This window comes from Cnephaeus nilssonii (assembly GCF_951640355.1).
Source record: "Cnephaeus nilssonii genome assembly, chromosome: 7".
NCBI classification, from domain to species: domain Eukaryota; kingdom Metazoa; phylum Chordata; class Mammalia; order Chiroptera; family Vespertilionidae; genus Cnephaeus; species Cnephaeus nilssonii.
The window spans coordinates 11,926,268-11,950,168 of NC_137078.1; the positions used below are offsets into that span (position 1 = coordinate 11,926,268).

The window sequence follows — 23,901 nt, forward strand, 5'->3', positions numbered from 1 at the left end:
CCCCAGGCCAGCGAGCACCACATCCTTCCCCAATCCTGCCTGCCCATCACAACTTTATGGCCTCGCTTTGATTCTCCCCTGCCAAGCTTCGCTCTTCTGCCGTCTCTCAATCATTGGCCCCTTATTTATATTGCTTAAATATTATCTCAGTGAACTCCAAGTAATCACTTATGTCCTTTTGCTTTATTTTAATTTTGCTATACCAGATATTGTGTTATCTCAGTCAGTGGGCCACTGGTTGATGCTTGGAATTTTGTTCATTGCTATGGTATTTATCATGATGTTTCATTTGTAATTCCAATCTAAGAAAACAATAACTATTAATTCCTTGCTTTATTTCAGAAAAAAATTTAAGACTGCTTATACAAATACATACAATAAAATAACACTTATATTTTAAAGACAGGAAATGGGACAAAGGAGAAATTACAGTAGGAAAGTTTAGATGAAATTAGGAGGCCTGATTTAAAGCTCAGCCTATCAAGCCCACTCACATGCGAGATCAGACTTTGAGCTTTCTAAGCTTCCTAGCAGTCAAAGGGATGAGAGACTCGCTTACATTGGTAGCTGAAATAGCAGAGCCTGCTGGTCAAATCTGTCCCACCACTTATTTCTGTAAATAAAGTTTTATTGGAATATAGCCACACCTGATCACTTACATGTTATTTATGGCTGCATTCATGGTACCATAGCAGAGCTGAGTAGTTGTAACAGAGACCTGCAAAGCCTAAAATAGTTACTAACTGGCTTTTTACAAAAACAAAGTTTGCAGGTGCCTGCAGATGATTCTGTGCCTATGAGACAAAAGCACAGCAATTTCCAAGGGTAAGCACATTCTTTGTATGGTTCTGAAAGGAAAGAGAACTTCCTACAATAAAGAGCTTACTATATAATCTCCTGAAGAAAAACACACACACACAAAAAAAAAACAGCCTTAGCTTCATTTTTACAGTAAATATAGTAACAACTTTCACAGAGCCAATGGCATGATGTCACAACACAAGTCAGTAAAACGATTCTATGTGAGGCTAAAACGATGTAGTTCAGGGGGAATGCTCTTCTCGTCTGGCTTAGTTCAGGGAGGATCTGTGCAGAAGGTGAGTGTCAGGTCCAGGCAGCCCTTCCCACCCTCCTTCCTTCTTCCAGGCAGACGTGGCTAATGGATCAAGGTGTTCTCTCCAGCTCCCTGAACTCCCTGGGCTCCCTAGCAATCTCAATCTATCATGAGCAGTTGGCATGCAAGATAAAACCGAGATGTCATCTTTGCTTGATATTCTCTCCAAGTCTGATACATACTCGTGTGGTAGGCTAACGTTACACTCTCTGCAAAGTTTCTGAAGCACAGCTATTCTAGTTTGTCAACATGCCCAGCGGTCCCCTTCAATGGCCATCCTCAAGGAAGGCCTGGATTCCTGTGAGAGCCGGGAGCCTCACAAACCTGCACAGATGCAGCTCAAATGAGTGTCTGAGAGCAGGGCCTGGAGTCTCCTCAAGAAAAGGGTGGGGAGCCTGGCCTGTGTGGCTCAGTGGTTGAGTGTCAACCCAGGAACCAAGGGGTCATGGTTATGGTTGGATTCCTGGTCAGGGCACATGCCCGGGTTGCAGGCTGGATCACCAGTAGGGGGCATGCAGGAGACAGCCAATTGATGATGTTTCTCTCTCGTCGACATTTTTATCTCTCTATCCCTCTCCCTTCCCTTGTCTCTAAAAAAAAAAATCAATAAAAACATTTTTTTTTAAAAGGTGAGGAAGCTGCTCCTCTGCACAGACCGATGGGTGGGCAGGGCCAGAGAACAGCACAGGAATTTCCCCGGGAAACGTTCAAGCCCAATGCTCATGCTGTCCAAAGAAACAAAACTTCCAAACAGCCATGACTGTGACCCACTGACCTTGAACACATATATTCCTAAAGAACCCCCTAAGAAGCAAGGGTTCCAAAATAAATGCAAATGGGCTGGAAACAGTTCAGTGTTGGGAGAAGATGACAAAACTGCTGACTGTGGATTCAGAGAATATACCTGTAGCCTTCTTCTATGCCCATTTCTTCTCTGTGACTCTAACACTATGTTACAAATTGATTATATTTCTATCCTATGTAATAAAAGCCTAATATGCTAAGTGTCTGGTTGTCCATTCAACCAATCAAAGTGTAGTATGCTAATGATATGCTAAGGCCGCTCAACCGCTCGCTATGACGTGCACTGACCACCAGGGGCAGACAGTCGACCGGTTGACTGGTCGCTATGATGTGCACTGACCACCAGGGGGCAGATGCTCCAACAGGTAGGTTAGCTTGCTGCTGGGGTCTGTCGGATTGGGACTGAGTGAGATGGGCTGGACATGCCCTGGAGCCCTTCCGCAGTCCCTCCCTGGCTGGCCAACTTCCCGTGTCCCTCCCTGGCCCAGATTATGCACCAGTGGGGTCCCTCGGCCTGGCCTGCACCCTCTTGCAATCTGGAACCCCTCAGGGGATGTTGGAGAGCCAGTTTCAGCCTGATCCCGCAGGCTGGTTTCAGCCAATCCCATCCTAAATAATAAAAGGCTAATATGCAAATCGACTGAACGGTGGAACCACTGGTTGCTATGACGTGCACTGACCACCTAGGGGCAGACACTCAACGCAGGAGCTGATGCACACTGACCATCTGCGGCAGCGCTAGGGATGTCTGAATGATCACTTAGGACTGCTGCCCTGGGGGGGTGGGGGGAGTGGGGGGGGGGCCGGGGAGACAGGCCTAAGCCATCATTCAGACATTCCCTGAGGGCTCCTAGACTACGAGCGTGTGCAGGCTGGGTTGAGGGACCCAACCCTCCCCCCTCCAAGTGCACAAATTTCATGAACCAGGCCTCTAGTTCTAGTTAATAGAGGGACAAAAATTCAAGTAACCTGAAAGTGTTGTCTAGTTGTAATAAGCGCACTTAAGAGAAGCAGGACTATTCTTATTTGACCTCACTGGAAAATGCTACTTAATCTATAACTGACTCCTGCCCATGTTGTTAAAAGGAAAGAAAAAGACAAAACACATTATAAATCATTTTACATTATTCCTAACAGTTCTTTCCACCAGGTGATTAGAAAGCATAAAACTAGAAAATAAGTAAAAACATTTATGCCTAAAACCTTCCTCCTTTGTAGGAGTTTGTGGCTGTGTTCTAGAAAACACCAACTTCAAAGAAGTAAAACATAACCAGATTGGATGAAGGAGTTAATATGTCCAACAAACATGAGGAATTAATGGAGGAAAATTTTTCTTCACCCTAAAAAGAACAAATGATAACAAATACTGTCATTTACTCTTCTAGTACCAATGCATGGGATTTGAGTCCAGAACACTTAAAGCCATATCCAGGCACATGAGAATGTGGATAATTCGAACTCTGCACAGCCTTACAGGAAAAAAAAAGTAAGAAAAAAATTTTTTTAAAAAAATTTTGAGAGAGAGAAACATTAATTTGTTGTTCCACTTATTTATGCATTCATTGGTTGCTTCCTGTATGTACCCTGACAGGGGCTCAAACCCACAACCTTGGTATACTGGGACGATGCTCTAACCCACTGAGCTACCCAGCCAGGGCTGGAAGAAAAACTCTTAAAGAGGCAATGAAAACATTGAGCCCAGAACAAAGGGTAGCAGTGGTGGGTCTATTTTTCTGGAACCAAACACAGGGAGGCCTAATGATGTTCTGAACTTGAAAGTGCACAGAACATTAACACAGAAAATTCTGGAAGAAAGCAAAACCCCCTCCACACCAGCTGCGGGCTGATTCCTGCTTCTCCAAGCAGTTACATAGCCCTCGTGTCCTTTGATGTGTCCTGCGCCCATGCCGGAGACCAGGATAGACTGGGTGTTGGGTGACATTACCTGGGAAAGCTTCTTCACAGCAGCTGAGGCCATTCAAGTTTGTGCTTCCAAAAGACTACCATCCCAAACCAGCAGCACAGAGAGCCCCTTCCCAGAACCATGTGGGCGCCATAAACACTCCCGCCAATTTCTTCAAGACTGGTTGGAAAGGCTCCTACTTACGTAATGCATACAAGGTGAGGATTATTCCAGCCAGGCAGAATCCTTCGAAGAACCTGAGTGTGCTGAACATCGTCACATTCACGGACAGGGCCACGGTCAGGCCAAAGATCAGAATGAAGATGATGGAACAGAGCAGCACAGGCCGCCGGCCGACCCTGTGCACAGAGAGGAAATGGTAGGAGTCATCATTACACAGGGCCATGGTGCCAGCCTCGAAAACCCAGCAGATGCTCAATAGATGCTGAATGAGTACTGGACTAAAAGTCTTCCTACTGTCCAGACCCACTGTGGCATACCTAGGGATAGAGAGGCCCTTGGGGGAAATGTAGCCCAACCCACTCATTGTGCAGAAAAAGGGGCATAGATTGAACAGCTACTGCATAATAGAATTGAAACAGGAACCCAAATCCTGTTGGTAAGTCTATTTTTGAGTGTATAGGAGGATAATTCAAGGCAAGAGTAACAAAATCAATAACAACTCCCCAAATGTAAACCTTGACACACCCAGCATAAAATTCCTGAGAAACCACTGACCTTTGGAACTGGCACCAAAGTCAACAGACACTGAGTGAAGTGGCTTCATCTCCTTAGTCAGGGCTGGTAACTAGTCAGGTGCCTGACCTCACACAGCCTACTAGGGCCATGCCAGCTGCTGGTGTGTTTCAACTATATGATGAGAAGTCATTTTTAAACTAAACTTAGAATAAACTAAGAGAGTTCGGACTTTAAATAATGGGTGTGAACCTGAAAGTGAAGCGCACCAGGCAGCAAGGGGTGGAAGGAGCCCAGGCACTGCGTTTCAGAAACAAACTAGACTGGCAGATTACAGAGCCAGGCAAGATCGGCTACTACCAGGGTGTGATGTGCTCCTAGGTGTGGCTGAGAGGTCCGCAGGGGGATAGGGGGTCTAGGGGAATGGAAGGTAACTATTTCTTCACCCCTCTCTTCTTAGCCTTCCAGGTTTTCCTTCATCTATTTACTAGGGAGGAAAAAAATCATGCAAATTAATATAACCCAACTAGCTTGAACTAGAAGAATAGATCACAGAGAAAGTGGAAAGAAATTCTATTTGCCAAAGGAAGAAAACCAAGCCTGGCAGCCCAAACACCTGGAGAGTAGCTAATGCCTTGATTTAGCCTATACGTGCTTATAAAAAGGTATCTACATAAAAGTAGAATGCCCAGAAAAGGCAAATAGAGAGAAACAGAGAATAGATTCGTGATTGCCTAGGGCTGGGGGTGAAAATGAGGAATGAATGTGGATGAGCAGGTGATTCCCATTTAAGGTGGTGGAAATGTTTTAGAGTGTGGTGATGATTGTATAATTCTGTAAATATACTAAAACTCACTGGATTGTGCACTTAAAATGGGTAAGCTTTATGATATGTAAATTATCTCTCAATAGAGCTGTTAAAGCAACAGCAATGCTCAGTAACACATGGCTTTGCTCTATGAAGGAGATGAATATAATTTCCAGAAAATTTGGAGGGGAGGGGTGCTACAGGACACAATTTCATTCAGAATCTTTTAGGCTTCTAACATTCCCCATAGTCACTTCAGTTTAGTGAAATTAGGCTGAGCTATGAGATCAACGGCAATGTTCTGATACTTCAGAAGAGATCCTTGATCTTTTCCTTACTTGATTAAACTATTTAAATCTCTCCCTTCGAAATGATTGCTAAGTCAGTGAATAAAATTACTATTAGGAACTGTGGGGCACATATGATCTTCACAGTCAGAGCCCTTGGTCTTTTATCCAGGCCCAACACTTATAAACTACATACATGGTCACGAGAAAGACCACACTTGTCCAAACTAGCCTCCTGTTTCCTCGGGAACAGCCAGTCAGTGCCAACCTAATGGGCTTGTTGTCAGGGATAAGTAAGTGCAAGTGATCTAGCAAATGGTCAACAAGAACCCCTGGAGCTTTAGTGTGGACTGGCTTCCTGGCAGAACCCCATGCGGGATGAGGGATAAAACCACACCCCTAGGTTGGTAATGCAGAGACAAGGAGGGCTTTTTCAGCGAGGCCCCGTGCTGAGCAGAATAATGGCCCCCAAGGATGTCCACACCCTAAACACTGGAGCCTGGGAATATGTTAGCTTTCCTGGTCAAGGGGCTCTGCCGGGGCTGAGCCAGGAGCTAGAGGGCAAGGGGTAAGGGCTCCTGGGGTGGGAAATGCAAATGTCTAGCAAAAGAACTAGCCATGGGGGGAGGGGTGTCATCTGGCAGCACCACCGCCAGGGCTGTCCCCTCCAACATCTAAACTAGCACATCCTGAAACAAGTGATGTGTGTCCCCAAGTAAAACATGTGCGGAGAACAGTAACTTCTTAAAGGACAAAGTGTACCACTTAGCATTTTATGTGCTGACGGCAGTCTTAGAGAGCTCACCCCAGCTCGGACAACTTCCTCACAGGCTGTGACTCGGGCCCGCTGTGAATCTGTAGTTCCCTCTAACCGTGTCCGTTTCCTTTTCAGCGAGGCTCTCGCAGGGAGCACAGTGCCAAAAATAAATAACTAGGGGTGGAAAACACCAAACTTTCCAAGTGCAACTGAGGCCCACTCAAATGCTCAAAGAGCCACAGCACAGAGCACTCCCTGTCTCTCCGTCACCCACGGCACCCCACCCACCAACGTGCCTCGGCAAAGCGAGTCTGCAACATCGACTGGTTACTCCCGAAGGAGGACCCAAACGCTTCTGCTTTTTGTCCCCAGGCCTAGTGTGTGATCAGGGAGGCCAAACAGCCCGTGCTTGTAAGAAGTAAGAATTCACAAAACCACCCCTAAGTAATTTAAACCCCGTTATAGGCTGATATTAATACAGGCCTATATCTGCTTTACCTATAAATTCACTGAACAAGGAAACTAGAACCCAAGTCCAGTCTGCATTTCTTTAGAAAGAAGTGATGTGAATTACATTAGTGTATCTTCCTAACCCATTTTAATGCCCATTTGGGAAATAAAAGTCCTTGTGGTTAAAACATTGGAGTATCTTTTAGACCCATCCAGTTTACTCTGAAAACCTTTAAGCGCAAGTATTTGGTTAGGAAAAAGCCCCTGTGCTTGCCCCACCCCGCCAGCCCCCAGGGGCCTTGCAGAGCTTTCCAGAGGCCTCTTCACTCGCAGCTTCTCTGTCACTGTCCCCGGGGAATGTGTCCTTAAGAAACATTTACAAATCACGATGAAGCAAATTCTGAACACACAGGAAATCACACATGTTAATGCCAGGAACTCTCAAATAGACGGTAGCTTTTAGAAAGAAATGTCCAGAACTTGAAAGTGGGTATCAAAACGCCTGGGGGCTCCCGCTGGCCAGCCTTCTCAGCTAAACCGGCCCAAGGGGCTCCATGGGGAGGCACAGGCGTAAGGAGTTTGCTCTATATCATTCTTATGTTACTGGGTCCAAGACGACCTTATTCCCCCCCCCCAACACAACAGTTCCTTGGTAGATAAAGGAACGTTTAGGGGAACAGCTAGCCCATGCCTCTCTCCCTGAGCAGTCACGTTACTTGAAACCCTGTTAACACTGGGCAGCTGCCTGCCCCCTCAGACATGTCACTGCTGCGTTGCCCTTGTGACCGCGGGAGGCCTGAGATACAGTGGCAGCACACTTGAGAAGAGGCAGGCGCTGAGCCATGGGTCTTAGCCCCAAATCCTGCCTCTCCAACTTGAAAGCTGAGTGCACTGGGGGATTTTCCTGAAACGTCTGGGCTTCTGTTTTCCCACTCTGAGACAGAGGTGACAACAGTACCTTCCCAACAGGGTGCTGTGAAGATGGAATATGTTCACGTGTGGAAATACTTAGCACAGAGCCCGGCAACAGTCATCGGTCAGTAACTCACAGTTGCTAACACTGTTGCTATTATTATTATCATTCCCGTCTCTGCTACATCGGCCCCGCCCTCCTCACCAACCTCATCACTTCATTCTGCACCAGGCAGTCTGCTCCACCCCTTAGGCCTCCTCACCCATCCAGGTGAAGCATATTCATTCTCACCTGGTCACTGCCCCGCCTCTGCCTGCGATGCCCATCTGTTACCCAGATGCCCATGGACCCCACAGAGGCATCTCCTGGCCAAGCCAACTTCAGGGGCTGTCCCTCTCTAAAACCTGTGGGACGTTTTGGGGTGCGACCTGTTAAGTTCACTATGTCCTCCTCTCCCCATTTTTTTGATGCGTCTTATACATCCAAGCCATCGGGGCGCAACCCAGAAAGCCCTGAGCCTACATCCTCCATCTCTTCCTGTCTAAACACTGACTGTCAGTAGGAGAGAGGGCTGCAGGCTGCTGGCTGGTTTTGCCAGGTTCTTGCAGCTAAAGAATTGCAGTGAATTTGAATTCTCACTTCACAAGGGTCTGCTATGGGCATTGGCAATTCTTTTCATTCTGAGTTCTCCAGGCGATGGCTTCAGTTCCTGTTCCGGCACTAACATCAGGGCAGAGAAAAGACAGTACCAGCCTCTAACACTGACCACTCCTCTTTAGCCAGCAAAGTCTTGCAGTGGCTTCCCAAGGTTTGTGTGTGGGCACGTTGGTACTCACCAGTCAGCAATGCATCCAGTTATTAGGTAGCCAAAGATTAATCCAACCAGTAAGGAGAACTTAGCGATATGGACCTTCCAGGCATTATCACACACAAGATCCCACTAGAGAGGGGCAAATAAAAAACAGATCAGAGAGAAGCATACACAGATGCCAGTCCTAGTCAATCACAAGGGCAAACATAACCGTGGTGAGGGCCGTGACGCCCCTGACAGCGCCACATCACGTATACCATTAGGAGGCTGCTCAGTGTTTATGGAAATCCAACAATGAGAAGTACCATTTGCCCACAGCCGGCCGTGTGATGCTTTAGGCTGAGGCAGATTATGAAGGCCTGCAGGAAGTACCCCCGTGAAACCTGGGGATGGTGCTCCTTCTGTTCCAGGTACCTGGGGCAGGTCACCCGAAGGCAGGGAGCGGCTGAGGAGGCCGCGTTCCTGGCCACCAGCACCTGTGAGTGTACAGGGTCCGGCAGGCGGGAAGGCCCCGCTAACGTTTTACCCCAGGTATCAAAACGACATGAGGGAATTAAAAGCAATTTTTGTGTTTTCATCCCCCCCAAACTTCGTAAGTCGTCAAAAATGAAGAGGGCTAATAGCAGGTGTTGAAATACCAACTTTAAGCATTCCTATTATTTTGCTTGTAAACATCCCGTGTTTTCCCATATTCCACTCGAAAGCTATCTGCTTCACCTGGAGAGAAAGCTGATCAATCAGTAAGTGCAACATCTAGGCTATTTTTGAAACTATGTGTTATTATTTAGTAAACAAACAAAATAACCCTCCGATTGTCTTTTCTCCTTTCGCAGACACAGGAGAGAAGCCCAGGTTTATTCCCTGGAGGTGGCGTGTGTCCCAGGCGAGCACCCGTGAGAACACAGCACTGGATCCACAGCCATCTGCGTGGGGCTCAAGGGGCAAATGGAGACCCGTGTCACCTGCAGCGGCACTGACGCCCTCCGTCTTGTGGAAAGAAGTGGCTAAAGCTTCCAGCCCTGGGAAGCATGAGTCACTCAGGTCAGGGGAGAGGGGGAGTGAAGCAGGAAGCTGGGGAGGTGCAGGATGGGTAAGGCCGTGGGGACTGTCAGACAGAGGGAGTTCTGGAAGCAAAAACAGGATTCGTGGGGGTGGCATGGGCCGTGTGGAAGGCTGGGCTGAGATCTGATCTTAGCTCTGCCTTCTTCAATATCTCCCCCTTGTCTATCCGTCTTGAGACCCAGAGTATAATGTAGGGGATCCTTAAAGGGCATGGTAAGCTCAGGTCAATTTCTGGAAAACCTGATGGAGCCCCCCGGAGTCCTCAGCTGTGGGTCTCAGCTTCACTGGGCTTCGGGAAAAGCTGAACTTCGGCATCAGACTCTGCGGAGAAAGGCACCTGGCCCGGACAGAGCAGGACGGCAGGCGCCTGTCACGGGTACCTGAACCCTTTGGGACACACACTTGTTCACTGATGTCCCCAAGGTATGGCCGACTTTCCAGAGACCTTAGGAAAGTGACTAACTCCTCTACCATCGGCTTCCAGAGCAAGGGCCAAGACCAGGCTCAGGAAGCAAGGGAATGCGGGCACAGACTGACAGACGGACCCAGAGCCTCGTTGATAGTGGATAACTGGGGAGTGGGGCACCGCCGGGCGCACAGAATCTTGTGGTTTGGAATCCAAATACAGGACTTCTTTAGGTGGGTAACTCCCTCCCACATCTCTCCCAGTGGTCCTCAAAGGTGGTGAGACCAGCAGCATCAGCACCACCTGGGAATGCGACAGAGATGCGAATTCTTGAGCCCCACCCCAGACCCCTGAGTGAGAACTTCCAGAGTGAAGTAAGGGGTGGCCCTCCAGGTGATTCTGATGCCTGCTCAGGTCTGATCACCGGCGGCCCTGCCCTGCCATTCCCTGCCACTCTGAAGCCAAAGACTGAGCTTTGTAGGCCTGGCTGGTTCAGCAGCAGCATGCAGCCGGACCCTGGGTGAATCTGCACAGTACACTGGTTATTGTTTTGTGCTGCAGATGCAGAATTGTGAAAACAGACTATGAGTTAAGTGGGCTTTGATGGCACATCTGGAGAACCAACATTCATGTGTATATGACTTCTAGGAGAAAACAGATTTTTAATAATCAACACCTTCAGGAACGCAGGCTCTGCCTGCACTGTGAGTTGTAGCACCCTAACTACCAGTGTGCGGAGAGTCGGCTTCCCAGTTGGGTTTACTCACTGAGGCCATCTGAGTTGGTTTCTCTCCTCGCTGCCCAGCCCAGGAACCTGCGCACAAAGTCTTGCAGAGTAAGAGCTATACATATCAGCACAGCTGGCTAACCTGGGAGAGGAGGTGTTACAACACCTGTAATGACAATATCCCAATCACACCACACCTGCCTGTGCCTCAGCCTGGCACATTCTTGGCAGAAGAGGGGCACACCTGGTCCCAGACGGCTCCTGAGGAGGGAGGGCACCAGCTGCTGGCTCTGTGGCCGGGAGTCACGGGCTCAGGTCTCCACCCAGCAGATGAGTTTACTTGAGGTTAAGGGATAGATACAAAGAAGCACATCATGCTTATATTAGATGCCAGGAAGCCAGAGGTTTTATAATAGCATCAGGGAGGTGGGGGAAATGGCCAACACTGCAGTGAACGCAGCCACCTGAATAACAACTCTACCTGACTGGCCGTGGGCAGCCAAGACCCAGTTTAGGTGCTACCAAATCAGAGGTTCGCCGGCCTCCTCAATGCACCGTAACCAATGGGCAACACTGAAGTGAGAAACGAAAACGCTGGGAGACAGGCACTTACACAGCTGCCAGGGAAAGCCTTGCTAGAAGAGTTCTCAGGCACCTGCTCTAGGTCTGGGGGCGGGGCCGGGAATCCAGACTGGCATTGATAGGTGCATTAACCCCTCAGTCAGGCACAGAAGTAGGCGGCATATCTGAGTCAACAAGCAAACTCACTGCAGGCCCAACAGGTTCCTCATGCCTGGGGCTCTGCCCATCACAACACCCTTAAAGCCTGCAGGGCCACCCCAGGCACATTCCACAGCCTGAGAGGCGGGCTGGTGGCACCATTGAGACAACATCTCCTGTTTGACTTCTACTTCTGTACTTACAAAAATGTACTGAGAAAAGAAAATATACTTAGACATATTATCTTCAAAGGAATCTCAGAAGTATGAGGAAGCTTTGAGATGAACTTGCTCTCAGCATTTGTTTGCTCCACTATGGCAATTGATCATTTCACAAGCAAAGACTAAGGGATGTTAAAACATCTAAAACGTGCAAAAAACAGGACTCAGTGCAACTAGTTTGGTCTCTGACATTACCTGTCTCCTCCCTCTTCTCATCCCCTCCCCTCCCCCGCAACACTCAGTCACCACTTGCAGGGACTCTCCCTTTCACACACTCCTGCACCAGGACAGTCTGCTTCATGGGAAAGGTAAGGGTTCACTCACCTTTCTCAGGGTGTGGGGCTGGGAGGCTAAAAAAACCCCCAAAACACCACTTCCAGACTCCCTTACAGCTAAGGTTTTCAATGTGATGTAGGTTCTGCCTATCAGCCGCACAACCCAAAATAACTTTCAGTGCACAACCTAGTTCTGATTTTTGGGATGACTTGAATTAGGAAGCGTGTGAAGCAGGGAATAAGTGGGACATCCATTCTGCTGTTCAGATCTGGCAGGAGGACTTGGTCTGGAGGTGGCTGAGGTATGACCTTGGAGCCAGAGGTTAAACAGTGGTCCCCGGGTCCCCAGCCTCCTGACTGTGACTCAGTTTCCCAGGCAGGCCAGTCTAGGGAGCTGTCCTAAGAGTCCTTCCAGAGGCCCCGCCTTCAGCTGCGCCTGCAGTGTACTGAGCACGATTCCCCTGCGTTTGATCCCTATCTCTTTCAATGCCTAGTGTGGTGTCTGTTATCTGCAAATTGAATCCTACTCCCTAATTAAATTTCCTTGGGATGGGGTTTGCAGAACTGGATGTCACCACCCCCCCTTCCTGAACTAATACCAGAGTCTCCATGCATTAACTCTGGCCTTCCTCTAATCCGTTCCCTGCAGAACAATGAAAATAGTCCTCTAATTAGGCACGTTAACACTTCATCAACAGTTCTAACAAGATCATAAAATCGTTAAAGTCTCAGCCCCATTTCATAATCATAGGCTTGCTTTCTTTGCCATTGTTTGAAGACCAGGGATGTCTATGGTGATGCCACATGAGGCTTGTGAGCCAAGACTGCATAGTGAGAAAATTAACCCTAAAGGCGTTCTCATATTTAGTTGCACATGTTCCATTAAAAAAAATTAAAAAGGCAGAGGTTACAGATAATCTGGTAGATTTTTCTTTACCCATATATTTTTAAGGATGCACTAAAGTAAATAAAATTTATCATTTTTCAAAGCAATAACCTAATGGTTTGACTTGCCAGAGTAGAGAAATATTCATCAAGAAAACTAATGAAAATTCTAATGAAGATGGAAAATAAATGGGAGATAAGAAAAACAACCTTATTTTCAGCAATAATGAATACTATGATAAACTAAATTGTAAAAACAAGAACATAGAAACAGAGAACAAAAGAAAAAGAATATAGCCCAGCCAGTGTGGCTCAGTAGTTGAGCGTCAACCTATGAACCAGGTGGTCATGGTTTGATTCCTGCTCAGGGCACATGCCCGGGTTGTGGGCTCAATCCCCAGAGGGGGGCAAGCAGAAGGCAGCTGATCAATGATTCTCTCTCATCATTGATGTTTCTATCTTTCTCTCCTTCTCCTTTCCTCTCTGAAATCAATAAAAATATATATTTTTAAAAAGAAAAACCATTGAAAAGAAACATTACTTATTCAATTTTGAAGTGGAGCTGGAATTCCTAAAGATAAACACTAAGGTGAAAAAACTCCCTAAGGAAATACTGATAGATTTTATAATAGTTTAACTGTGACTACTTAATTATTATTCATGTTAATTATTTTTAAAATCCATGCATCAAAAAATACCATAAACAAAATGATAAAGTCCCAAATTTGTAAAATATATTGTAGGGGATCAGAATGTACCAGCCCAAAAGATGCCACTGTGGCATAAGGATGATTTGAACTGGAGGCAAATGAGAGTCAACAGGTGCAGAAAGAAGCCTTCTCAAAGCTTTGCTTATCTGACTAAGAGCAGACACTTCTGAGAAGTGAGGGCTGCCATGCATCCCGGCTCCTGGGGAAATTTTATGGCCAAGATGATGGAGTCAGTCCTGAGATGGGTCTGCAAACAATCTTACTAAAATGTCCCTTATTTTCCATTAGTTTCCCTCATATACTTACCTTCCCAAGTTTGCTGCCCCTAAAAGCCTAAACCCCTTTTCCTTTGTCTTATTACTTCTCTACAGATTTATTTTCTTTTGTTAAGATGCTACATAAGCCCAAGTTTGTACATGCTAAATACACCTATGAATAAGCTCTGGCTTTCTCTTGTTCACTTGTTTGTCGTCAGTCTAATTTTCAGGATCCCAGCCACAGAACCTAGCAGGGTAAAGGAATAAAGGGATTTTTCCTCCCTTACAATATCCAAAGGGTTAATATCCTTCATATTTAATAAGTATTTACATAACAATATAGACTAATATTCCAACTAGAAATAAGTAAAGCACCCAGACATTCAAAATATAAATGGCTAAAAAATACTTGGGAAATCCTCGATTCTACTAATGAAAATCAGAACTCAACATTCCTTTTTTTTTAAATTTCCCAAAGATGCAGGCGAAACAAAGAGGTGCAAATCTGTGCTTGGAATATAAACTCAGCACTGTGTTTCTGGAAGGCAATTGGCAATATGCTTGACATTGTTTTAAAGAGTGAGCGCTCCTTACTCAGCAATTCCCTTTCATGGAACTTTCTCCAAGGAAATTATCAGATGCCCACAGGGGTCCCAGTGTAATAATGTCCAAGTTGTAACTTGTAAGAGAAAAAAGGGGAACTTAACTAAATGTCCAACATTACTATAAAGCCATTAAAATTTTGTTTTTGAAAACTAATGATTGAGGCAAATGTTCATGATAAAATGTAATGAGAAAGCTTCCGAAGAAGAAAGCAGTGAATGGTTGTTTATGGGTGCAGGGGAAATCCAAAGACAACATTCCAAAAAATTTCAAGTGATTGTCTCTGGAGGGTTGAATTAAGACTGAGTTTTGAGGTTCATGGAAGATGGCAGCTTAGGTAGATGCCTGTAATCGCCGCCTCCCACAACCACATAAAAATTACAACAAAAATACAGAACAACCATCATCCAGAACTGCTGGGAAGCAAACTGAATGGAAGTCCTACAACTAGAGAAGTAAAGAAGAAAGTGCACTGAGACTGGTAGGAGGTGTGGAGGTGCAGAACGGGCTGGTCCAGCACCCGCGTGTCCCTCTTTTTTAATTGGGAAGGAGATCATTTCTGTGGAGGCTACCCATGAGGAGCAAGGGGTCCAGCCCAGGGCCCCAGAGCTGGGAAAAGAAGTGCTTATGGGCAGTAAGAATTATGGACTGTAAAAACCAGGCAGATTGGGGCTAAGTGACACAGAGGCTACTGGAGACCCAGCTGTTCCTCTTAAAAGGCCGGCACCATGAACAGAACTTACAAGGTCCTGCTTCCTCTGAGCTCCAGCACCAGGGAGAAGCTTTGGAGGACACAGACATACATGAGGAGGAAACTGGATTGTCTGGCATCAGGGCAGGAACTAGGGGGTAGCTTTCTCCCAGACAGATGTGCTTGCAGGGATCATTATTCCTATGCTGGGACCACCCTGATCCCAGGGCTGACTGGCAGCCAATTCTGTTTGCTCTGCCCTGGTGATTCCCTTAGACCCCGCCTCATCCAATTTACAACCCCACCCAAGCTGTGTGTGGAGGTTTTTGCATATGAACAGTCTGTCCTTTCTCAGGCTAAAACCTCTCAAACAAGCTGCAGCTGGGTCAGGGATCCCCAAACTTATCCATAAAATGCCTAAGATCCAGCACCAGCACCAACTTGCCTTGCTTCATAGCTGGGCCTCATCTGGGCACTTCCAATCCCAATATAAAGAGGAGGAATCTGAAAATCTCTCTATAGCTCCTGCTGGGTGGCCCCAGGCAGTGTGACTTTGTACCACCCTGGAGACCCAAGAGCCAGTGTACCCAGTGGTCAGTGTGAGATCATAACAGATTACAACTCTACACATCCATAAGTGACACACTCAAGGGGCAGACTCAGTGAGCACCAAAGCCCCACTGAAGCAAGTCCTGCTCCATAGGAGTATCTCCTGCACAGCAGCTGTTCCATTGTAGTCGCAGCTGGTCCTCAGAGCAAATTGGCCTGGAGGTCAATTCCTCCCCGTGTACCACAATCAAGTCTCAACTACAACAAGACTGTGCTCACAGCCCACAAAGGGTGCACCTAAAGTTCCCAGCTCAGGTGATTGGGGAGGCTGAGCCACTGGGCCCTATAGGACACCTACTACACAAGGCCACTCTACCAACCCAAGGAGACATAGCAGCTCTACCCAATACATAGAAACAAACACAAGGAAGCAGCCAAAATTCAGAGACAAAGAAACAAGTCACAAATGAAAGAAATGGAAGAAAGCAAATTATTGGATGTAGAGTTCAAAACCATGGTTACAAGGTTACTCAAGAATCTTCTAGAAAACTCAAAAAAAAAAAAAAAATAAATGGAAAAGAACCAGTCAGAAATTAAGCATACACTGACTGAAATAAAGAATAATATACAGGGATTCAACAGTAGAGTAGAGGATTCTGAGAATTAAATCAACGATTTTTGAAATATGAGGAAGCAAAAATCACCCAACCAGAAGAGCAGAAAGAAATAAGAATCCAAAAATATGAAGATAGTGCAAGGAGCCTCTGGGACAACTTCAAGCATACCAACATTCACATTATAGGGGTGTCAGAAGAAGAGATAGAGCAAGAAATTGAAAACCTATTTGAAGAAATAATGACAGAAAACTTCCCCTACCTGATTAAAAGAAATAGACTTACAAGTCCAACAAGCACAGAGAACCCCAAACAAGAGGGACACAAAGAGGACCACACCAAGATACATCATAATTAAAATGCCAAAAGCTAAAGGCAAAGAGAGAATCTGAAAAGCAGTTAGTTACCTCCAAGGGAATGCCCATTCAAATGTCAGCTGATTTCTCAACAGAAACTATGCAGGCCAGAAGGGAGTGGTAAGAAATAATCAAAGTGATGAATAGCAAGGACCTACAATCAAGATTACCCAGCAAAGCTATCATTTAGAACTGAAGGTCAGATAAAGAGTTTCACAGACAAGAAAAAGCTAAAGGAGTTCATCATCACCAAACCAGTATTACATGAAATGTTGAAGGGTATTCTTTAAGAAGAGGAAGAAGAAGAAAAAGAAAAAGATAAAAAATATGAACAACAAAATGGCAACAAATATATACCTGTCAACAATTGAATCTAAAAATAAAAATAAATGAATAAGAAATCTAATGAACAGAATAAACTGGTGAATAAAATAGAATCAGAGGCATAGAAATGGAACAGACTGATGATTCTCAGAGAGAAGGGGAGTGGGGGGGGGGGCAGGAAGAGAGTAAACAAAGATCCTATATGCATATATGCATTACCTATGGACATAGACAACAGGGTGGAGAAGGCCTGGGGTGGGGTGGGAACTGGGGGGGGGGGGGCAGAGAGGGAAATCTATAATAATCTCAACAATAAAGATTTTTTTTTTTAAAAAGGCTGAGTTTTATAGTTTTAACTTCTTCAAATTTTCTACAATTCATTTATAAACCTTATAATGAGAGAAAAATATATAGATAAATATACTAGTAACATAAACACCCACGGTGGTAGGAGGCAGTGATGTTTGCGAGTGTTAAGACAAAATCATCTATATAAAAGCCTAATATGCAAAGTGTCCCCTTGGGAGTTCGAATGACAGGCAGTTCAGTCGCTCGCTATGACGTGTGCTGACCACCAGGGGACAGCGCGGAATGAAGGAAGGCCCAGGCGGGCAGCTGGCAGCTGGGGAAGGGAGGCCCTGGCCAGCAGCCGCAGCCTACAGCCGCTAGGGACCCTACCCATGCACAAATTTCGTGCACTGGGCTTCTAGTAAAAAGAGAAAAAACAACAGCCTTTTCAGGAATATGCATTTTACCACAATCTAAGAACTCAGGCCTAGGGGAAGCTTGTTTGGGAAGCAACTTGGAGCAAATCAAGTCTTCGTAGCCTGAATTTTCCTTTATGTTCATGCACATTGACTAAAGCAAACACATTTTTTTTTTTAGGGAACTAAATGAAAAATCTCCCCCAAGTTTCACCCTTTGTGGTGGAGATCCCCACTTGAGCTTGTTCCATTAGAAACCAAGAAGGGTTTACCCATCCCTGTGCAAGTCATCTGTTAACAACCTAAGAACAGTCAGCTGAGATAAAGGGACGATACACTTCTGCTCAGCACTACAAAGGGGATAATAACCCTTAGAATGCCAAGCTTAAATAAAACAAAATTCCTGAATGAGTCGTAGAAATTTAGAGAAATACGGGGTCAACATTCTTCTGCAACACTTTTCCCCCCTAAAGTAGCATTTCAGCAGCCTCTCATGAACCACTGTTCTATATACCACAGCTTCGCCCCGCCCTGCATTTCTCAACTGGAGGCGATAGAAATGCAGACAAACACGCACGCACGCACCCACGCACTCGCATGCACAAGTCCACCCTAAAAGATTAGTCACAGACAGACAAAAGGAACACCCTACAAACAGGACTGATGCAGCATATTAGCTACAATTAGCTTCTCAACGTTTAGGCAGCCTATGCTCCCTATGTTTTTCAGTATTTTTTATCTAGCAGTATATGATTTTTTTTCTTCCTAAAAGGCTATCAAAATGTAAGCCATGCTATGTGTTTTGAAAATCATTCGCTGCTTTTTGCCCCTAAGCTCATCCTCCAGTTTTAGGAGATCCACTTTCAACAGTAGCCGACACAGCTGCCAGTTAGGTTGGCATCCTTGCAAGCTTCCTAAAATGACATAATGAATATCCATGCCAGGTACTATGGGATAATTTTTTTTTTTTTTTGGTTTGTTTTGTATCTCTGTTTTTTAATTCATTGCTGCTCAACCTTTTTTCCCCCCTAACTTAGTGACAAACAAAACAAAAAAAACATGGCACATTGAGGAAAATAGTTGTACCAAAAATCTACTGCAAGCCTCTTCACGCTGGGTGGAAGGCACATCTGACCAGCACCTGCAATCCCACGCATTTGCAGAAAGCCCACTCCAGAAGCACAGCATTCAAGCTGGTTAAATTTCTTGAACTTCACATGGTCCCTTTTTCGACTTATGTAGTAATTTTGGGTTCATTCTGACCCCCTCCCACAGTGGTGTCTGTCACGTTTCTTTTTTCTTCCATGATATTCTTACGCCTGCTGGGCTTTGCTGAAATGGAAATCACAGCTTCAGTTATTGACATGGGGGCTTCCCATCTTACTGAATCTGAGCATTTTTTAAAGGAATAGAGACCTCTTTCAAAGACAATTTCAAAGGGAAACAGAAACAGGCCAAGGGAGCTGATGTAGGGTTATTTCTCATTTTTTTCTTTCGTCTTTCTTAAAGGAAACAGGGTCGGTACACAGAATTCTAAGCAGAAGTTTATATCACTGAATGTTAGTCATTTGGTACAGTGCCCTTGATGGCATTTGGGGAAGCTGAAAATATATCCCACAGGCAGCAGAGATTATAATAAGCAATGGAGGCCCTTCTAGCAACAAAAACCTTGGAGAGTCATTCCAACTTCTGTAATTCATATTTTACTAATGGCCCTCACCAACTACCCCTAAAAAGGGGAATTTAAAGTAAGCCCTATAAAGGAGCCTATTGCAAAATCAGAAAGAAAAAAAAAGAAAATGAAAAAAGAAACCCCACTATATAAGCATTAAACGGGAGGAACCACTAAAGCTCTTAAGTGAAATCAACACACAGGCTTTGAGCACACTAATTTATAGTAAGTAACTGGAAGACTCTAACTTGAGAAATTAAAAAGTTGTTTCACGTGTTAATAGAGGATATCCTATGGCATCATAGAGTACATGAGCAAAACTGGACTGTAACATTAACATTTAAAATGATCCCACTCATTCTGGAAAGGAGCCAAGTATGGGGGACTTTGACAGTAGGATCAGGAAACCCTTGGAATGAGAAAGATTAGTAATCACACAGGTGTGATCAATCGTGGAAGAACTCAGAGGCGGGAGGAAAATCGTCTTTCACTTGCTAGTAGCAAATGCTTCAATCCCTTCCCACTACTGGCAGGCTAAGACTCGGACTCAACGCTGCCCTGTTAAGTTCCCTTTATGATCTGAGTCATCCCTTTCATCTGTCAACCCCCATCCACATGCCTGCCCCTCTGCTTGCCAACCCTGCACGAGCCAGCCATGCCAAAGTGCTCATGAGCTCCCAAAGAGCCTCAGTGCCCTTTGCTGCATTGCTCTTCAACATCTGCTCCACAATGTCCACATCTCACCCGCCCGCCCCCCCGCCCCGCCTCTCGCCAGTTTTTCTGGATCAATGCCTATCCAAAGGATAAAGTTCATTTCAGCCAAAATTACTTAACATTGTTTATCACCTAGGGATGAGAGTAGGGCATACTTTCTTGCATTTTTATCTTACAACTAGAGGCCCGGTGCACGAAATTCATGCACGGAGGGGGTTGTCCCTCAGCCCACCTGTACCCTCTCCAATCTAGGACCCCTCGAGGGATGTCCGACTGCCCATTTAGGCCCGATCCCGGTGGGCAGTCGGATCCCTAAACGGGCAGTCGAACATCCCTCTCACAATCCAGGACTGCTGGCTCCCAACTGCTTGCCTGCCTGCCTTCCTGATTGCCCCTAACCGCTTCTGCCTGCCAGCCTGATCACCCCCTAACCACTCCGCTGCCAGCCTGTTTGCCCCCAACTTCCCTCCTCTGCCAGCCTGGTCACTCGTAACTGCCCTCTCCTGCAGGGTTGATCACCTCCAACTGCCCTTTCTTGCAGGCCTTGTCCCTCTCAACTGCACTCCCTTGCAGGCCTGGTCCTTCTCAACTGCCCTCCCTTGCAGGCCGGGTGCCTCCCAACTGCCCTCTCCTGCTGGCCATCTGTGGTGGCCATCTTGTGTCCACATGGGGGCAGGATCTTTGACCACATGGGGGCAGCTATATTGTGTGTTGCAGTGATGATCAGTCTGCATATTACTCTTTTATTAGATAGGATAGAGGCCTGGTACAGGGGTGGGGGCCAGCTGGTTTGCCCTGAAGGGCGTCCCGGATCAGGTGGGGTTTCCCTTGGGGTGTGGGGCAGACTGAGCGAGGGGCCTGTGGTGGTTTGCAGGCCGGCCACGCCCCCTGGTAACCCAAGCGGAGGCCCTGGTATCTGGAATTTATTTTCCTTCTACAATTGAAACTTTGTAGACTGGAGCGGAGCCAAGCCTGGGGCTCCCTCCGAGGCCGGCAGCCATTTGTGTTGGGGTTATAATTGAAACTTTGTTGCCTTAAGCAGTTGGGCTGGGCCAGGGTGTGCAGAAAGCTTTGCTTCCCCTGTTGCCAGCGGCAACCCTGGCCTGCTCTCTCAAGCTCCATTCTGCCGCCATTTGTTTGAATTTGTTTACCTTCTATAATTGAAACTTTGTAGCTTGAGTGGAGGCTTAGGCCTGGAAAGGGCAGGCGGAAAGCTTGGCTTCCTCGGTTACCTAGGAAACCTTGCTTTCTGTGGCTGTAGCCATCTTGGTTTGGGTTAATTTGCATACTCGCTCTGATTGGATGGTGGGCGTGGCTTGTGGGCGTGGCTTGTGGGTGTGTTGGAGGTATGGTCAATTTGCATATTTGTCTATTATTAGATAGGATGAGCATATATTACCTTTGTAAGCATGCAATTAAATGAAAAGGGAAAGAGGTACAAAATTACAAAGATTCAAACAAATACATTTTCATATTTCTATCAAGTTTAATAAACTCAGGTGAGGGATTCTCTTCCTCCTAGGCTGGATCAGGTGAGCCTTCTCTACTTCTGTGGCATCCTGTACTCATGATAAACACCCAGACTATCACAATATATTATAATTGCTGGCTATGTACAAGTCTCTCTTTCACTGGCTCGGGAGGTTAGTAAACTACAGTCTGCAGGCCAAACAGGACCCTGCCCCTGTTTTGTAAATAAAGTTTTATTGGAACACAGCCACACTCATTCATTTCGTATTGTCCCTGACTGCTTATGTAGAGTTACACAGATCACATGGCCTACGAAGCCGAAAACATTTACCCTTTGACCCTTCATAGGAAGTTTTTCAACCCAGCAGCCGCATTCCTCAAAGAAAGGGGCCTTGCCTGATTTCTATATCCCTAGTCCCTAAGCTGGTATCTGGAATGAGGAGATGCAAAGGAAGGGACAGTGTCCTGTAGAAACTGTCACTCCCAGAAATCAAATGCTCTTTGTGTCTGCTTGTGTTCACTGTGCCAAGTACCTTCTTAATCCTTTGTTCTCTGTGATTATAATTTAATTTAAATAATTCATACATAATTATTATACAAAATTTATATAGGCAATATAGTTTTTAAATGTTTCCGCCAAACTTTTCACTACTAGTAATTTTCCCCCAGGGAAAAATAACTCTAGTTTTATTATAAAAGCCAACAGAATATTGGGCATAGAGAAATTTATTTAAAACAATGAATAATTCTCTCTTAATAAAACAAATCTATTATATAAATTAGGCATTGTTCTAAGAAGAAAGGAAACTAAGATTGTTAAGTACCTACCATGGTCTGCTAGCTATTTTGACTAAGCTCTCTCATTCTGCTATCACAACAGGCCTGTGACACAGGCATTATTACCAGAGTGTCCATTTTATAGGTGAAGAAACTGAGGCTGAGAGAGGTGAAGCAACTAGTCCAAGGTCAAATGGCTTAAGTAGAAGATTATAAATCCAGGTCTGATTAAAACTCATGTTCTTTACTACCACCACTCCCAGTAAACTCACAGAAACAGCCCTAGCTCATGCAAATAGAAACAATTCTCTGATTTATGTTAAATTGTTACAGCTCACAGCATTTGTCTCCAGGTATTCGATACACTCCATGCATAGGGAGGCACAGTGTTATAGAACTGGGACGGGCTTTGCTATTATTTCATGGTTATGTGACCAAACAAAAATGACTTGTAAAGTACCTGTCTCTTATTTTTTATAGAATTTTAGTATTGAAAAGCTGGAAAAAGTCAAGGTCAACCTCCTAACTTTAAAAATGAGGAACCTGAAGGCCAGAGAGGTGAAGTGACACTCAAACTAACAGAGCATGCCGCTGAGCCAAGCATGGGCAGAGCCCACTCTCCCCGGTCTCAGGGGCTCTATCCCAGCTTCCGTGGAAAATCTCATCTCCGGACAGGTCACCCTGACGCACAGGAACACGAGGCTCTCCCCGCAAGCCTCACTAGTCAGTTACTGCTGAGCAAGATGGTAAGGTGAACACCCAATTCCTAACCTCACGGTCATTCTGTCTACCTTCATTCTAGTCCAAAAGGCTTACAACATAAAGGGTTTTTTTAAAAATCAACTCAACATTTTAATTGAGACTAACTCAGGCTTCCTGTCAAATAGTCATCCCTTTTATAATTTATGAATCAGAATAACGGAGAAGCCAAACCAGTTTTCCTCCTGTTCCAACCGGTCTAACCATCTTGAAAGGACAAGAATGATGTAAAGTAAAATGGCCTCTTCAAACAAACGTTGTCTGCCTGTCCAACCAAACTGGAAGCTGTACAACTTCCCGTTTTCCCTGAAGACAGCCAGTGCCTGCCTGCTGCAAGGCACACAGAACCCGGGGCCGCGCCTGGCCCACTGACCTCAACGGATGGGCTAGCACGAGGGCAGCACGATTTCTTGAACTTTTACCCATCTGGGCTTTGTCCCATCTGGGCTTTGTCTTCATTGCACTTGGGCTGGACTGCAGTTCACCACCACCTCTGAGGAAGGGCGTCATCGATAAACAAGAGCCTGGAGGAGGCCTGGAATCTAGGGTCTGACCAGGGGCGGAGCCCAGGGCCCAGATGCAACTGTGGGGGCAGCTGGGCATCGTGGTGAGAGCGCAGATTCCGACCCAGATGGGCTGAGTGTCGGAGCCTGGGCATTTTCCCTTGGCAGTCCTACGACCAGGGTAAGTTATTTCGCCTCTCGGGACCTCCGCTGCAATAGCTGTAATAGAGGAGTCACAAAACCTTTAATATAGCTTTGCTATGAGTCCAAAGTAATGTAAAGAAACATGCCTCACGCGGTAACTGGCACAGGTTATTATGATTCATTAATTTTGTCAGTCATTTAAGCAGCTCCTTGGG

The 23,901-nt window shown here is 45.8% G+C and overlaps 1 protein-coding gene across 4 annotated transcripts in view; it reads right to left on the reverse strand.

Annotated features, from left to right (window-relative positions):
• Positions 1 to 23,901, reverse strand: part of SLC22A23 (solute carrier family 22 member 23) — a gene marked incomplete at its 3' end in the record, with an annotated part of 184,322 nt that overhangs the window by 134,172 nt on the left and 26,249 nt on the right. For all 4 annotated transcript variants that reach the window (XM_079778286.1, XM_079778285.1, XM_079778287.1 and 1 more), the window contains exons 2-3: positions 8,569 to 8,672; positions 4,026 to 4,180 (exon numbers count right to left, since the gene is read on the reverse strand). In XM_079778286.1, the coding sequence (XP_079634412.1) occupies positions 4,026 to 4,180; positions 8,569 to 8,672 (259 nt within the window). The remainder of the gene's footprint in view (positions 1 to 4,025; positions 4,181 to 8,568; positions 8,673 to 23,901) is intronic.